Below are 16671 nucleotides of genomic sequence, written 5' to 3'. Positions count from 1 at the left end.
AGGGGAGGATCAAGTTCAACAGAGAGAACGACGCCCTGACAAAAGCCCTCGGGAATCCTGAACACGGAGGACGTGTACGAGGCATGGGGCCCATTCCGTGGAAAGTAGGGTTCCCCCAGAACGATGACCCGTACGGTTACAGAAGCCGTAAGAGAAAGATGGATCGGGATGCAGATGTTGTGGCGAAGTTGGTAACGGAAATGGATGTGATGAAGAAAACCGTGAGTGTACTAGTCGCCGAAAGAGATGCAGCTCGGGGGCAGCATGAAGATCATCCAATGGATCTCGGAAGCCAGCAGCGGAGAAGAAGCAGCGTGGCTTCCACGGAGGCCTCACCGGCTGGTGCACCGACGATCAAAATTACTGCACCGGAGCCTCTGGTGGTCGAAATTACTGCACCGGAGCCTCCTCGCTACCCCGTGGACGATATAAAGGAGATGAAAGCATGTCATCTGTATTATCCTATCGGGAACATGTCCATGAAGGTAGCCAACGGCAGTGCCTTACCACCTGGAGCACTCCACCACAACAACCCCATTCAAGATGGCTATGCTCGTGTCACGGTGGAGGAGATAGTCCAAGGGTTTGAGGACCTGGACATTGACATTGCTACACCTGAAGGGGTGAAAAGACTTGGAGATGTCAAGCGCCAGTTCATTCTATGGCAGAAGAAATTTATCAAGTTTCCAGGCGAGGCGCCAACAAGTCCACCCCCCTACGGTGGTGGTGGTGGCGGTGGCGGTGGCGGTGACGGTGGCGGTGGCGGTGGTGGTGGTGGTGCTTCACCTACACCTCCTTCACGTCAGCCGACGCCGCCCCCCAATTCACCTCCGGCGGGTAAGCAGACGCCGCCCCCCAGTCCTCGTCCGGCGGGTGATCAGCAGACACCGCCCCCCAATCCACCTCCGGCGAAGAAGCAGAAGCAGTCCTGGGTTATTAACCCGAACCCTTATGTACCTAGAACCACAAAGATACCAGAGCCATCACTGAAGCCTCTCATCCCGAGGCCTTGGGAACTTAGTGTCGAGGAAAATGCAGCGACCGTGGCTGCTCAGCATGAGAAATGGAAGGAGGAGTGCAAGAAGAAAAGAGAGGGCGAGCCCAAGCCAGTATTTTCTGACAAGCAAAAGCAGTGGGCTAAGTCATTTTTGAACACACCGTCCCAAGCCGCGAAGCATCTGCCTGACGACTATTTACGTGAACTTCGTAGGCAAGCACTCGCGTTCAAGAGGAACCAAGAGTTGGCGGAGAAGAAAGCCTTGGAGGAGGCCGAGACAAAATTAGAAAGGGGGAAAGAAGTTGCCCAGCTCGGGGAACAAAGTAAACAATCGATCGCCCCGCTCATAGTGCAAGCCGCCGGTCCGGATGCCCCCGATATCATAGCAGCTACGGCAGCACATGGATTGACTGTAACGAGTGCCAGAGAACAAGCGGCCGACTTAGGTATCACTCTTCGTGCACTGTTAGGCCTTGATGAGGCGCCAATGAAGGACGTAGTATTTACATATGTGAAGAATGGCCGTCTCGTCGAGCCTGCGCAGGAAGAGGATCTACCTCGACAAATGAAAGGTCTGCTAAATTGGTACAAGGGTTACATAAAACTTAAAAACGCCAAAGAATATATTTATGCGGAAGTTAGATATGAGCATCACTTCAAACATTACTATATACAAATTCATCGGAGTGAATTGTTCCAGCTGTTCAATCTGCGCGACCTCGACAAATCTATCATCAGTTGCTACGTTCTGTAAGTGATTTATTAATTTCTACCCCATCTCGTTCATTGCCTGCACTATATATATATATATATATATATATATATATATATATATATATATATATATATATATATATATATATATATATATATATATATATATATATATCCAAAATAGTGGGATACCATGGTGGCTAGCTGTGCACGCCCCAGAAGCCGTCGGATATACTGCATATGATACTAGATGTACACTTGAGAGCACAGCTTGCAAACGGATCAAGATAACACTGTCTCTCACACAGCTGTCCAGGAGTACACTTTTCAAATTTTGAATCCACACAATTACATGCAATACACTTTGCAATACACATATTGCTCAGTTATCAAACCCTTTGCAATACACTTTGCAATACACTTTACCGTTCTATGAAACTCCTCAGTATGGTATGTAGAAGAAAATGCAACTAGTATATGAGTTGCAAGCAGAGCCACAAAATAGTGGCTTGGAGTCTTCTTCATGACAGAATAAGACCACCTCATGGCCATCAAATGTCTTAGTTATATCATCATCGATATTCTGTTATCTTGAAGGAAATATTGCACACAGCGTATGATGTTCCACGTGATGCAGATTATGCTAAGGTACTATGCATTCTCAAGAAGCAAGTGGATCTAGGCCTTGCGTGTTTACTTGTATTACAAATAAGCACTTAATTTAGCATAATGTTTTCTCTCATATTTGAATTTTCACGTGCATGCATGTGTGTGTACAGGGAGAAGATGAGCGGAGATATATACGCCGGCAGCGATTACCGACTTCGTCAGCCAGTACCGCGGCGGCAAGTCTCTGGCACAGGCGTGCACAATGCAGCGCCCGTCATCAAGCTTGAAGCTGGCCTGCCTCTCGTCGGCGTCGTCATGCCGGAGGAAGCACCTATCAAGCTTGAAGCTGGAATCCAGGTTGGAGAAGCGTCCATCTCGCGGGAACAACCAGGCACACCTGCAGATGCTCCACGAGCCAGCAGTGCGACTCGTATTGTTGCTGCGACGTTTTGCCTAGTGTTCATACCCATGTAATAGATATAGGTTGTAACATCATGAAATCAATACAAGTTTATAACAGGTGCGATATGCACCTGTGACGATCCAATTGCTTTTGTGTACGCGTGAGTAGTTTCAGCGCTACTACAGAATCAATCAATCGACTAGTACTAGCTAGCTTGGTACGTGCATATACACCTAAAACTAGCTGAAATCGATCGACATGCTTGTGTAGCTGCTTAATTAGGTGCTAGCTGAATCGAGCGTACGTGCAAATCGCGACGCAATAGAGGTTTGTTTGTACGTGCGTCACGCCAGAAGATCTTCATCGATGATCGTCGGACTACAATCGGTCGCAGCGACTGGCACATAGTTCACCATTTTTGCCAATCCTCAGTGAGAGTGTAAAAACAAACGCATGCATCATGTGTATTCTCAAACGTAGATTCATCATGTGTTCTCAAACGTTGCTTCATCATGTGTATTCTAAAATGTAGATTAATTTTTATTACAATCGAGATTGCCGTAGCAGTTGCTTAGATTCTAAATTGTAGAAACAAATGTCTAAATTATGTGTATTATCAAACGTATATTATTTTGTACTACAGTTGAAGTTGCACTTCACTTATTTGCTCAGATTCTACAGGGTAGATACAACCACCAATTCGGCCAGCACACTAACGGTTGTAGACGTCCCACTCATATTTCCGTTAGCTTATTCCACTATAGACATAGCAATCTTGATCCCTTGATTTTGTTGCACACTATATCCAATGGCCAATGATGGGTGCATAGCTAGCCACCATGGTAGCAAATCCGCGTCGATATATATATATTGTCCTAACTATCTTGTTGTGTACGCTATTATGCAGAATGAAGAAGCGGGAAATGCGAATAAGGAACATCCATGATGTTGGGTTCATTGACCCACAAATCGTTAATTCATATGTGTTAGAAAACCACCCCGACGACGTGGAGGAAGACCTGTGGCGGTTTCTTTCAAAGCAGGAACTCAAAAGTGATATTCTATTTCCTTACCATTTTGGGTGAGTGTTTCTGTCTTGAGCACATTCTCTTTTGTTTACTCCATGCATGGTATGTGGCTAATCGATGAGTTATGCATGACTGTGCATGTATCGTGTCCGCAGGTTCCACTGGATTCTTATGGTAATTCAATTTCACACCTCCTCAGTTCTCGTCCACGACTCTCTGAATATGGATCCGGCGCTTTGGGCCGACATGAGAAAAATGATGCAAAAGTAATTATTTTCATTCATTTGCGCTCTATATCGATCGGCCTATTTCGTTCATCATTTCCTAATATCAAGTAACTAATTAATAACTCTCTTGTTCATTTAATTTTCCTTGCCTCATAGGGTTTGGAGACGGTTCGTAGATACCAAGGTCGGTGAATTCAAAAAAGAGCTACAATTTAAAATGGCAGTGCGGACGACTGGGGATATTCAGCCACCGGGGACCAATCTATGTGGATACTATGTTTGTGAGAGGATCCGGAGATACTGCAATGAGCGGGACCAGAAGTGTGAGAACAACATCATGAGGAATAACCTCCGGAAGACGCTTAGTCCAGAAGGTCGCTTCCGACCACTTCAAGAGGAACTAGCTGGATGGTTGGTGAGGGAAGTCATCGATCCTAGAGGAGAACACCATTACGATGACGTAGAACTTCATATGCACTAAATTATGGATGGAAACTTGTTCAAAATTGTATATGGTCATCCGATATTGAATATATATTGTATATTCCTCTTGAATTCTTTTTGGTTCTAATTTCAAATTTGTTTGAAATTGTACATTCATATGCATGTATGTAGTGCCGTAGAATATGTGAAACTCCTTCAAAATTAAAACCCAAAAGAAATAAAACAATACAAATTAAAAAGAAACCAGATTTAGGGGGAGGGGGGCTAAACCCTAAACCCTGCGGAGGCCTTTAGTCGCGGTTGGCCAGAAGAACCGCGACTAAAGGTCCTCCGCCCTGGTGCTCGCCTGCGGCCCACGTGGACGGGCCTTTAGTCGCGGTTCGTAAGAAACCGCGACTAAAGGGGGGGGGCCTTTAGTCGCGGTACTTTGGTCGCGGTTGCGCAACCGCGACTAATGGCAGTTGCGAACCGCGACCAAAGCCCCTTTTTCCACCAGTGTGTCGCGGCAACGCACCCTCCGATTATTGCAGTAGGAAGATCAGGCCGTCGAAGGTTTCGACAGGGCATTGTCAGGCGAGCAGGAGGTGACTATGAGAAAATCGTCTAGAGAATAATCAGCTGCTCGGATGCTATTGGACTGCATTGTTGCTATGATGTGCTTGTCCCATTATTATTTTATATAATTCGTTGTGTAAGAACTCGTAAGACTGAATTTCAATCTGTACTACTCCATAATAATTCGTTGTGCAACAACTCTTAAGACTGAATTTCATCAATCTAGTATTTGTTTCGCTGATGGAAAATAATGTTTTCGATTTTGGGAAAGATGCTGCCGGGTTAGGTAGTTGCTATGTTAGAGCATCTCCAGTCGCGTCCCCCGAACCGTCCCCCAAACCGCGCCGGATTGAGCGTTTGGGGGACGTGTTTCGTTCGTGCCGCGTTTGGGGGACGTCGCTCCCCAGTCGCGTCCCCCAAACAAAATTTCGCAAATTTTAAACTTAACTAGATTCGATTAGATTCGTCCAAACTTACATAGATTCGAACGAAATTTGACTAACTTTAAAACTAAACCTAATCTAGAACCACTTGCGGCGGCCGGAGGCGTCGTAGTACTGCTGGAAGTTGTACATCTCGTCGGTGACGACCTCCTGCTTGCCGCGCTCGTCGACGGGCTCGTCCACGGGCTCGTCCTTCACCAAGCCGCTTGGTCCTGCCTCGCCGTCGTCGGTGAGGTCCACCAGCGGCTTGCCGGAGTCGCGGATGGACATGGCGATCGCCGCGTCCAGGTCGCCCCTCCAGGCGTCCTTGTCGTCCATGGACGCCATGAACGCCGCCCGCAGCCCTGGGCAGTCCTCGGGGTCGTCGCTGCTGGCGATGAGCCGCTGCTGCCGCTCGTACTCCGCCAGCAGCGTCGCCTGCGACGCTTCCTCCGGCTCCTCCTTCACCTCCGGCTTCGGGATGAGGAGGGCGCCGCCGCGCCTCTCTTGCTGCCGCCCGCTGCCGCTGCCGCCACGCCTCGTGTTGACGGGCGTCGCCGGCTCCTCCTTGACCTCCCGTTTGGGGACGGTGTAGGGCGCCGACCGGTACGACGAGGACGGCGTCGATCGCGCCGGTCCCGAGGAAGAAGAGTGCGAGGAGGACGAGTACGTCGTCCTCCTCGGCTGCCATTGAGGAGACGGCGGCGGCGACGACGGCATCTCCAGCCTTGGAGCGCCGTTGCGGAGGCCGCGGATGACGTTCTCGAGGGTGCGCCCCGGAACGCCCCAGAACAGGGCGCGGCCTTCCCTGTTCCAGCTATTGGGGCCGCCGACGAGCCCGTCGGTGCTGTGCATCTCGACGTCGTACTTCGCCTGGAAGTACGACGTCCACCAGGCGTCGTTGTTGTCGACCGCCCACGTCGGATCCAACCGCTCCTGGCGGGTGAGTTGAGCCCGACGGGCCTTGACGGCGTCCCACCATTGGTCCGTGCGCGGCTTCGGCGGCGGCGGAACGCCAATGCCATTCACGGCCATCTTCCAGCCGCCGCTGCTTGGCAGCCGCATGTCCGGCGGGACTGGATACCGGGCGTGGTACAGCGCCCACGCCTCCGCCACGGTGAGGCTGCCGCGTCCCAAGCCGTTCGCCGCGGCGATCTTGCGGGAGGACGAGCTCGACATTTTTTGAGCGGCGAGGAGAGGATCTGGGAGGGGGGAGGCGGCGGCGACGAGAAGGATTATGAGCGGCGATAACTGCAGGGCGTCTTAAAACAGCGGCGGCAGCGGGTGGTTGCACGAAATAACTCCGGCGCGGACGGCCACGCGGCCATGCACGACGAGACGCGTCCCTGCGTCGCCTGGGAAAACAAGGACGCCATTAACGTCGCTTGACCAAAGGTAGGCGACGGGGTTTTAGCCTTCCGTGCCGCTGACGGGTCGGCCCCGCCACTCCCCGCCTCGCTTTTCGTTGTGTCCGGCGTCCCCGGAGCGTCCCCTGTGGGACGGGGACGGGCTCGGGGCGCCGGACACCGTGTAGGGCCGCGCCGGACAAAAAAGGGCTTTGGGGGACGCGGCTGGAACGCTTTTTTTGTCCGGCGCGCCCCAAATCCCTTTGGGGGACGCTTTGGGGGACGCGACTGGAGATGCTCTTAGTTGGATACTCTACAAGATTTTGGTTGAATGTGCCTGCTCCCCTGCCATTCCCCTACTCCCATTGCTGGATGTCATCTCCTAAGATCTGGCTGGTTCTGGTTGGAGTTACATACCCGGAGACCCTTGAAGCTATTGCCCGTACGAAAGGTTTAGCAGCGGCAGCTGGCCTGCTTGTTCAGCGTTTCAGACTGGCGGCAACATTGTGCGCAACGTCAGAGGGGAGGGCATGGGGTCTTATGGCCATGCCGTTCAGGAAATTAAAGCAAGAATCGGGCCATTTGAGAATGCCAAGAGGACAGCAAATGTGGATGCACGCAATCTAGCGAGGAGCTCTATTCATCTTGCTGCTGGTAGGCATGTCTTACCACCGGGATGGTGTTTGTGAAAAATATGTACGCAAAACAGTCAATAAAGTGGTGAAGATTTCTCAAAACAAAATATTAGGGCCGTAGCCTACCTTCTTTTCTCCATTAGGATGCAATCGCAATGGTCGTGTTCCATGACGATCGGCGAGGGTATTTGTACCGGTTTTTGTCCGGTTTTTCGTTAGCTTTGCCCAAGAACGGCAAGAGCAAGGCATAGGAGTATGATTCTGCCTGTATTACCAGGATGAGAGGGTTGGCAGGAACAACCATAAGTTCCATGAACCGAACAAGAACACTAATGATTCTGCCTGTTGCATTACAGGATGTTTTAATTCACAAGATAGTCCATGAGCATATATTTCTACAATTTCGGAAATATGAGAATCGGTAAGTACTCTACCTGCTAGGTTCATCAGCAGGCAATTAAGAATCAGATATGAAAGACTGCTTAATTACTGCAATAGATATGCTTAACTCATGCAACGATCAATTTTTTTATTGTGCATCATCTAAGAAAACGTTTACTCATTACAAATTCCATCATTTCGCAGACATATTCTGATTTATATTCTGACAGACCAGCAGCAGCAGCTAGCGAGGTAGTCGTGTCATCTCCTAAGATTTTGCTGCTGGGGGACAGCAGCATTGGTCTGGCTGCCGGCAATAGGCCTTGGACGATGGTACATCCTCGTGCGTGCACTGGTTGAAGCACTCCGGCTGGCTGCAGTTCGGAAGACTGGCGCAGTACTCTGCATAGAGAATTCATCAAAACATTCAGATTCACACAAAGTATATGTATATAAATATCTCCAAGGATTAGGATATCTACTGCATAACAAGAAATCTATGATCTACCAGCGGAGAAAGAAAGAAAGAAAAAAAGAAAGGTACCAGCGGAGAACACAGTGGGCGCCATGACCATGAGCGCTAGAACGCACAAAACAATGGTGCTGCTCTTGCAGAACGCCATGAGGAGATGGTATAGGCAACCTTTTTGTTTCTTCTGCTCCTGCTGCTCTCTCAATGTGTGTTGATGCGGATTAATCCTTGGACGCTGTTTATATAGACGGAGATGCGGTACAGAATTGGTAAGAAATTAATTCGATTGATTGTGCATATCTGGATTACCTTATTTTCGTAATTGTCATTCAACGCTTCCCGGATAGCAATACTACCGTATTAAGTATTTACCATGCATAATGTGTCCATTAATGTACACGTTTAATTTTTTCTGTAAAAGTGTTTTATCGTCTTTCCTAGTACTAGTAATTAAGTTTCTCCCCGTTTGACTTAGTCACGTTATTTGTACTGAAGAATGGCTAGAGAAACTAAAATAGATTAGCCAGCCTCTGAAATCCTTTTATACTTTCCCATATGAGTTGAGCAGGACCAGCACTAGGCACCTCTGGCAATAGAACGAGCAGATGCCTCAGGCCGCATGTTTCTCCGATGCCTTCATCATTCCTCTCAGATAGCGGGTATTTAACTGCAATTACTCATGGCTCTGCAGCTTCTACTTCCAATGCTTAAGTTAATTTGCCTATTTCAAGGCACACACACATCGCTCACAAGCTCAACCTTCAGCGACACCTCTTTCTGTCTGAAAACTAGCCATAGGTTGTTCAGACCCTTGACTCTGAAGATATTGCAAACTACGGAATAGATTTGCAGATCAGGCCTGTTGTCCACTTGATCGAAAAGGAATGCTAGAACATGGAAATAAAACAGAGATATATCAGCAGAGAAAATAACATGGAGAAATGCTAGGACTCAGCACAATGCATCATGCGCAATTATCTGTAATTAACAGCCTGGAGCATCATGCGCAAATATTTCCCCATGAGTTTGATCTTATGTGATGCTCTATAGTCTGTACATGCTAAATATTTGTACTGTAACATGCAATCCTAATCAATAGATTTAGCCCTCAGGGGGTCTCTGCCATTTGCCATAGAAGAATTAACCTCACCTTAGAGCATCTCCAACAGGCGCCGTATAACGCGGCACTACGCCGGCGAGAACTTCACCGGGTGCTGTAAACCGCCGCGTCAAAATCCAGCGCTGAAACGGTCCTTTTGCAGATGCACTAAAATGCATCCCCAAAAACCACATTTTCACACAATTGGACATCTAAATGGATCAAACAAAACCTAAAAAATAGACTAAAAATATAAATATATTAGATAGTTCAACCCACATTTGCTACAACCGAATTTAAAACTAAAGATAGACTACACTAATCGGACCACTCGAACTCGGAGGAGTCCGTTGTTGTGGATGACACCGGAGTCGACGACCACTCGAACTCGGAGGAGGAAGAGTCAACAGCGATAGTCGATAGACCGGTGCCCTTCTTCTTCTCCTCCTTCCTCCTCGCGGCCTTCTCCTCCTTGTCCTTCTTCGTGGCCTCCTTCTTGGCCCTCCTCGCCTCTCGATCTTTCTTCTTCCCGCCTTCTGCGCCGCCTTCATCTCTGCCTTCTCGGCGAAGAAGGCGACCTCCGCGGCCACGTCCTCCGGGAAGCGCCGCGCCCACTCGAGGCGCATGTGCTCGTCCCGCTAGACGATGAGGAGGCGTTGCTCGAGCTCACGTTGGCGCTGCCTCGCCTCCAGCGTGACAAGGGTCTTCGGCTTGCTGGCGCGTCCAAACGTCGGTGAAGTTCATAGAGCGGTGAGGACGGCCGAGGCGCCGGGCCATCGCGTCATACGCGCGCGCCGCCTCATGCGCTGTCTCGTACGTGCCGAGGCCGATGCGCTCGTCGCCACTCCGGATCTCCGCACCGTGGTACCGGGAGCTTGAGCGGCGGCAGGGAGACATCACGGCGAAGCGACGCGTGGCCTAAGGTGGAGCGGAGGCGGAGCGGCGTGCGGAGCGAGGGGGAGTGGTGGAAACTTTTCATGCGGTTGGGTGCGAGCACATCTTGTTTAATATCATGTGAAAGCGGCGCGCTAGTTTTAACGCGTAGGATGGCGCAGAATCCCGCACGCATTAATTTTTTACCGCGCGCTGCGTTTTCGCGTGCCTGCCACGTCCGCTCCCGCGCGCGCCTACCACACGTCTACACTAGTGCGACTCAGGCCTATATTAGGATGGTGCCAATGCATCACCCCACTATAGCCTCGCCACGTCAGCTTTTCCCTCACTCTCACCCCACTCTCACCTCACTCTCATCCCACGGTGCCAGTGCACGGGCTATAGTGTCAGCTCTCACTTCTCTCTCCTCCCTACCACCTCCCTACCGCCCCCACTAGCACCGCTATCGCCTCCCTCTCACCCCGCTCTCGCCTCCAACGCGGGCTATAGGCGGGCGGTACCGCGCCCTAACGCCGGGCGCCCGCGCCACCGCCCGGCGCTGCCGTCTCGCCCCACTCCCGCCTCGCTCTCGCCCCGCCTCGGGCGCTATCGCCCGCACTGCCGCCCGCGTTGGCACCAGCCTTAGAAGCGCAAGTTGGTTTACTCCTTGTATACACGTTACTGCATTTGTCCTTTTACTTGCGCCGTGTACTTCTTAAGAACCTAACTAATTTATCTACCGTGACCTCGCTACTTACATGGCGTCAACCAAATTTATCAGTACCCTAGCATTGTACCATGTAACTAAAGTTCTGAAACCTTAATCGGGAATTATGCCCATCATGGCATGATCAAAAGATCACCCTTAAGACGGGCAACCGGAGAAAAATTACCAAACTTACTAACAACAGCCAACAACAGCATAGGGAAACAAAGCACTACCAAAACACCTACCAGCTAGTGACATGTTTCATCACAAGATCCATGCTGCCTCCAAGTTATCCCCTTTCCTGTTGACTAGAGTGGCATCCTGCTCTTCAGATCCAGTCACCATAACAAGGATTCTCCAGCAATGAATAACAAGAGACAAACATATATATCCTGCTGTAAAGAAGAAGAAATATACCCACATATGAAGAAGAGAGACAGGCGTGCCATGTAAATCAAAGCTATCTCCATGACATGCAGAAAACCAACCATCTCACAATACAATTTGTTGTGCCCATGAAGGACGGACAAAGTTACTTAGCTATCAGGCATTTGTGATAGAGCAATAACTCTTCCATATGTATAGGCACAGGAAGCACAGATAAATGTGTGCTGATGCTTTTGAGTGAAACATTTTGTCTAGGAAGTAAGGACAATCTTTGAATCAATCTAGAAATTATGGAAAACCAAAATAATTGCAATGATCGCTATAAATTTGCACTCTATGACCAAACATATGAAGATCTTCATCTCACTACATGCGCAATGAAGTCTACTATTATGTCCATGGTAGGCCAAAAAAATATGCAACAAATAACGAACAAATACCTAACACTTTTTGTTGAGTTACTGAAGCATAAAATCTCTACGAGATATTTGCCCATATCACTTCAGCCTGTACAGCTCAAGATTTCAGTTTACGTGTTATACTCTCCAGTAACATTGCTTGCTAAAAAACTACAGTAACAACAGTACTTGACACATAGCACTAATTAAGTTCACAACGTAAATTAAGACATGTCAGCAAGAAATCATGCAGAACTGCAGAAACATCATCATCTCTTGAGAGACCGAAAATACTAGCTATGCTACCTCTTTTGGGAGAAGAATATAGAGATTGGATCAAAGGTGGTACAGCAAACTGTAAAGTTTTAAAAATAGGAAGACTGATGATGTTTCTCCAGTAACATTGCTTGCTAAAAAACTACAGTAACAACAGTACTTGACACATAGCACTAATTAAGTTCACAACGTAAATTAAGACATGTCAGCAAGAAATCATGCAGAACTGCAGAAACATCATCATCTCTTGAGAGACCGAAAATACTAGCTATGCTACCTTTTTTGGGAGAAGAATATAGAGATTAGATCAAAGGTGGTACAGCAAACTGTAAAGTTTGAAAAATGGGAAGATTGAGCTGCTGTCTGAAGATGTGTTTTCAAGCTAATTAAACAACAGATCATGTAGCTGACACTGCAAGAAATTAGAGATTCATTACAAGATAATCCATTCCCGGTTACATACTCCAACGGGCAATGACGCAGCTAAATTCACGAGATTAATGACAAAAGCCAACACCACACTATAGGAAAACAAGTACCGCTGCACAAAAGCAGCTACTAAATACTGACTCAACGGATCATAAGACCCATGTCACCTCCAAGTGGTGATCTTTCCTAAAGAGGGTGAGAGTGGCCTGCTTCTCTTATTAATATTCCAACCATATGTAGTCAATGAGTCGCATTGGCGGGGTTCACCATTCCTGGAAATAAAGTTGTCAGTGAGATTAAAAAGGAGAAAACATGACATTAAAAATTGCCTATTAGGTAGACATAAGCATAATTAGGTGTTACGTTCGGGTGTTACATAGCACTCATAGTTTGCTTAAAAGATATATGTATCACAACTGAAACATCAAATGTAACTTTTGATCTGATTTATGTTATTACTTGAGAATTATTCCCAGATCATAAAACAAAGGGCATCCACACATACCTCGAGGAGTGTAGAAACTCATGTATGGCATCAAATAATGGAAGATTTCTCTCTTCCATAGCTTCTTCACACTTCGTGACTTGAGATTAATCCCGTATATACCAAGATCTGTGGTCACGAAAATGGTATCACTACCCTCCACAGATCCAACCAGTGTAAGTCTTAACTTGGGATTTTGGATGGGGAGGAGTTCTTTCAGATTGATGACTCTATGTAGAGTCCATGACAGAACTCCGTCGAAACCCATCTGCCTCGACCACATGTGGAGGTTTAACATGTCCAATCGTGCAAACCCCAAACCACCATCCTCCGTCGCCATGAGGATAGTCTCACTATCACCGTCTGCGCCAGTCTCCAGCGGCGGCACATCAATCAGTGATAAGCAATTAGATGCCAAGTCACACTTGAGAATAGCTATCGGCACGCCACTATCACCATTCTTAATCACGAAATAAAGTGCATCTTCGATGAGGACCTGGGGCTTAAAATCAATGCATGCAGACACACCCACAAGATCAAGATCAGCGGACAACTCAGTCCACTCATCCACAAGAGAGAGACCAGAGCATGGCTTGCTCCCTTCACCCATCTGCGGCAAGGATATGTATGCGCATGCAACAAAACCAAAACCGGCATCACTCTTGTCCAGGGTGACCAATACCACCCGGAAGGGGCCGTCCTCACACGCGCGGTGGTCGCAGCGGGGCACGGCGCAAATCACTGCGGCCCTAAGGCTCTGGGATTCCACGACATCTCGAGCCTGGGGCCCATCCAGCTCCCTCCGGCTGCCTGTCAAGGGGTTCCAAACGAGGAACTTCGCGGCTAACCCCTCACCGGCTAATGCAGTTGAATCCACAAGGAGAACGCGGCCATGGCGGCAGTCCCACGGCTCATAGAACCAGCACCCCCAGTCATCGTCGGGAATGCGCGCACGGAACTTTGTGGCGGGTTCGTAGTACGGAACCCTGTCGTACTCGTCCCTTTTGTATCCCGAGGAATAAATGGGCGGGAAGTAAATGAAGCCCAACATAGGCGGAGCTCCATGGAACTTGCGGTAGAGACCGCCGAAGCGAGGGCCGGAGAGGGTGTCGAGCCAGAGCTTGCTGGTGACGGATGCGCGCACGAGGCACTCGGGCTCGTCCGGCGGGAGGCGAAGGAAGACCTCCTCGAGAAGCTCGTCCGGCAGTGGCGGCGACATGCTCGGTGGGGGCGACATGCTCGGTGGAGGCGAGTACCTGCACAAACAGAATTCATTCAGAATGAGAATGCAGAAACTGAAGGAAAAAAAAAGGAGGGCCGAGTTCGTTTGGGGCATTCCGAGTGTGTGGAGATCGGAACGGGCAGCAGACCATATTTCCAATTCAAGGAGTGCAGCTCGCTTACTGCCATGGAAAGGAAAGAATTGGGACGGGGGGTTCCTTCCTTACCTAGAGGAGAAGAGAAGCGATGGATCCCCTCCGATCCACTCCAGCAGCTAGGTGACGGCCAGGGCCAGGAGGGAGACGACGCCGGATCCGAGAGAGAGAGAGACAAAGGATATGGAAATTGGTCGGTGGAGGCGAGGGTTTAGGGTGGGGAAAAGTGCAAGATGCGGCGGCAGAGCACCAGGGGGCGGCCGGCGGCGGGCGGGGTGGCGCAGATTAGGCAGGAAAGGAGGTAGAGCTACGAGAAGTGGCGGCGCAGCAACAGGGGCGGGGCAGCGAGCGCCGGCGGCAGGCCGGGAGGCGGCGCAACGGCATCCCGGTGCAGGAGAGATGCGAGTGAGTATGGTCTGCAAAGGTGCCACGAAATTGAAACCGTAGTGGCAAAGACCAAAATTTTGGCAAGGTCTTAGGGCGTGTTTGGTAGACTGGGGGAGGTCAGATTTTCTCATCTCATCCCACTTTTTGTTAGGGCATCTCCAGCGGGTGACATGTATTTTAGCTTCCGCGCGCGTCCGTTAGCGTCGGTCGAAATGGTCGAAATCGACCGCGCGTCCGTTTGTGTCTGGGGGTGGTTCCAGCGGCACGACGCATTTTTTTGGCTGAATTTTTTTTAATACATGAAACATAATTTACATAGTTAAAACATGAAAAAAAAACCTAACGCCTACTGCTGCTCCTCGTCGCTGTCGAGCACGATGAGCTCCGGTATCACCCACGGCCAGTAGCCATCCGGGGGAGCGTACGCCGGGCGCGCCGCCGGTCCTGGAGGTGGAGGAGGCTGCGGCTGTGGCGGCGGTGGAGGCGCCCAGGGATATGGTTGTGGCGGCGGTGGAGGAGACGCCCAGGGATGCGGCTGTGGCGGCGGTGGAGGAGGCGTCCAGGGCTGCGGTTGTGGTGCCGCCGAGTCCTGTAGTGCCAGTCGAAGGGCTTCATCCTCCGACAGGCCCGGCGGCATGACGCCGGTGGCGTAGCGGGGCATCGGCGGCTGCACAGGCGCGTCGTTCTCGGAGACGAGGACGCCGCGCTTCGCCATCTCGTCGTCCGTCATGTTCTCCGGGAACTCGAAAACGCGGCCCTCCGCCACGGCCTGCTGCCATTCGTGGAAGACGGCCGCGACGTAGTCGTCGCTGTCGTCCTTCGCCTCCTCGTTCTGGTACGCGAGCGCCTCGATGTAGTCGTCATCGTCGTAGTAGGCGGCGTCGTCATCGTCGGCGTCGTTGTGCTGCGCGCGCGTCGCCGCCTGCTAACGACGCCTCGGCGCCTCCTATCTTCATGGACGAGTCGGCGGTGCATCCCCGAAGGGGAAATCCCTGTCGCCCATGAAGCCCGCCCTTCTTCTCTTATCCGTCTCGGTTGTCAGATATGTACGCCAGGTGTCGGAGTCGACGGCGTACGCCGGATCGGCGCGGAGGTCCGGCGGCAGGTACTGCCTCCTTCGCCGGATCTCCGCGGTCAGATTAGGCTCGCGCGCAGGGACGGGCGGAATGGGCACTCGGCGGCAGCTAAGCCGCCAGCCGCCAGGCAGTTGCACGCCGGACCAGGCCTCGCACGGCAACCATTTGCCGTTCATGAGCCTCCCCAGCGTGACGGGGAGCGGCACCCTCTTGCTGCCGCTGCCAGAGGCCTCGAAGTCGTTCTTCTTCCCCATGGCGCTGCAGCGGTGGTGGTGCGAGTGGAGGTGTGGGGGAAGGAGGAACGCGGCCGGTTGTCTTTTAAGGGCGGCCGCGCGACGATGCCATTGAAGGCGGCGCAGAAGCCCAGCCGCCGCCCGCCAGTGCGCGTGCAGAACAGGCAGCCGTGCCATTGATGGTGAAGGCTGCGGCGCAGACGCGGAAGCGCTGACCGCCTGAAGCGATGCCCTCGATGCAGACTCGCTGCCAGGCGGGCCCGGTGGGGAAGCGAGCGGACAATTTCCGCGTCCGCCGAACGTCCGCAGAGATGCAAACCTGGCGCATATTTGCGGCAGGTTTGCGTCTCCGTGGACGGCCCGGTCACTTTGCGTCGCGCCGCTGGAGAGGGTGCCAGACGCATTTCCGGTCCCGCAGACGCAAACGGTAGCTCAGCGTCCGTTTGCATCGCGCCGTTGGAGATGCCCTTAAGAGAAGTTGTTTGTTAGGTCGGCTCGGGTCTGCCCATCTCATACGGAAAAGGGCTCTAGCCCTGCCCGAGAGCGAAGCCCGAATCGAGCTTCCCTACTCATCCTAGATGAACTCAACCCGCAGAACACTGTAGTCGTGGCCCCGCCAATCCCCGCGCCCCAGACCCCTGACCCCCACGTTCTTTCTCTCCCATTTTCCCCACCATCCTCTATCCCTCCTCTCCCTGGCGACCACACCGT

The 16671-nt window shown here is 50.9% G+C and overlaps 1 protein-coding gene and 1 long non-coding RNA gene across 2 annotated transcripts; both read right to left on the bottom strand.

Moving 5' to 3' along the window:
* Positions 1-7879: 7879 nt before the first annotated feature.
* LOC127310890 (uncharacterized) lies at positions 7880-8434 on the bottom strand. Its single transcript, XR_007857416.1, has 2 exons — positions 8306-8434; positions 7880-8163 (listed from the first exon to the last, which is right to left on the bottom strand). It is a non-coding gene; the product is annotated as an uncharacterized lncRNA (long non-coding RNA).
* A 3905-nt stretch (positions 8435-12339) lies between these two features.
* On the bottom strand, positions 12340-14735 carry LOC139829712 (uncharacterized). Its single transcript, XM_051339943.2, has 3 exons — positions 14337-14735; positions 12910-14144; positions 12340-12676 (listed from the first exon to the last, which is right to left on the bottom strand). The coding sequence occupies exons 2-3, from the start codon at positions 14123-14125 to the stop codon at positions 12645-12647; spliced, it is 1248 nt and encodes a 415-aa protein (XP_051195903.1). The 5' UTR covers positions 14126-14144; positions 14337-14735; the 3' UTR covers positions 12340-12644.
* Between the last annotated feature and the right edge of the window lie 1936 nt (positions 14736-16671).

This window comes from Lolium perenne, chromosome 6 (assembly GCF_019359855.2).
Source record: "Lolium perenne isolate Kyuss_39 chromosome 6, Kyuss_2.0, whole genome shotgun sequence".
Taxonomy (NCBI): Eukaryota; Viridiplantae; Streptophyta; class Magnoliopsida; order Poales; family Poaceae; genus Lolium; species Lolium perenne.
This window is presented reverse-complemented; position numbering and strand designations above follow the sequence as displayed.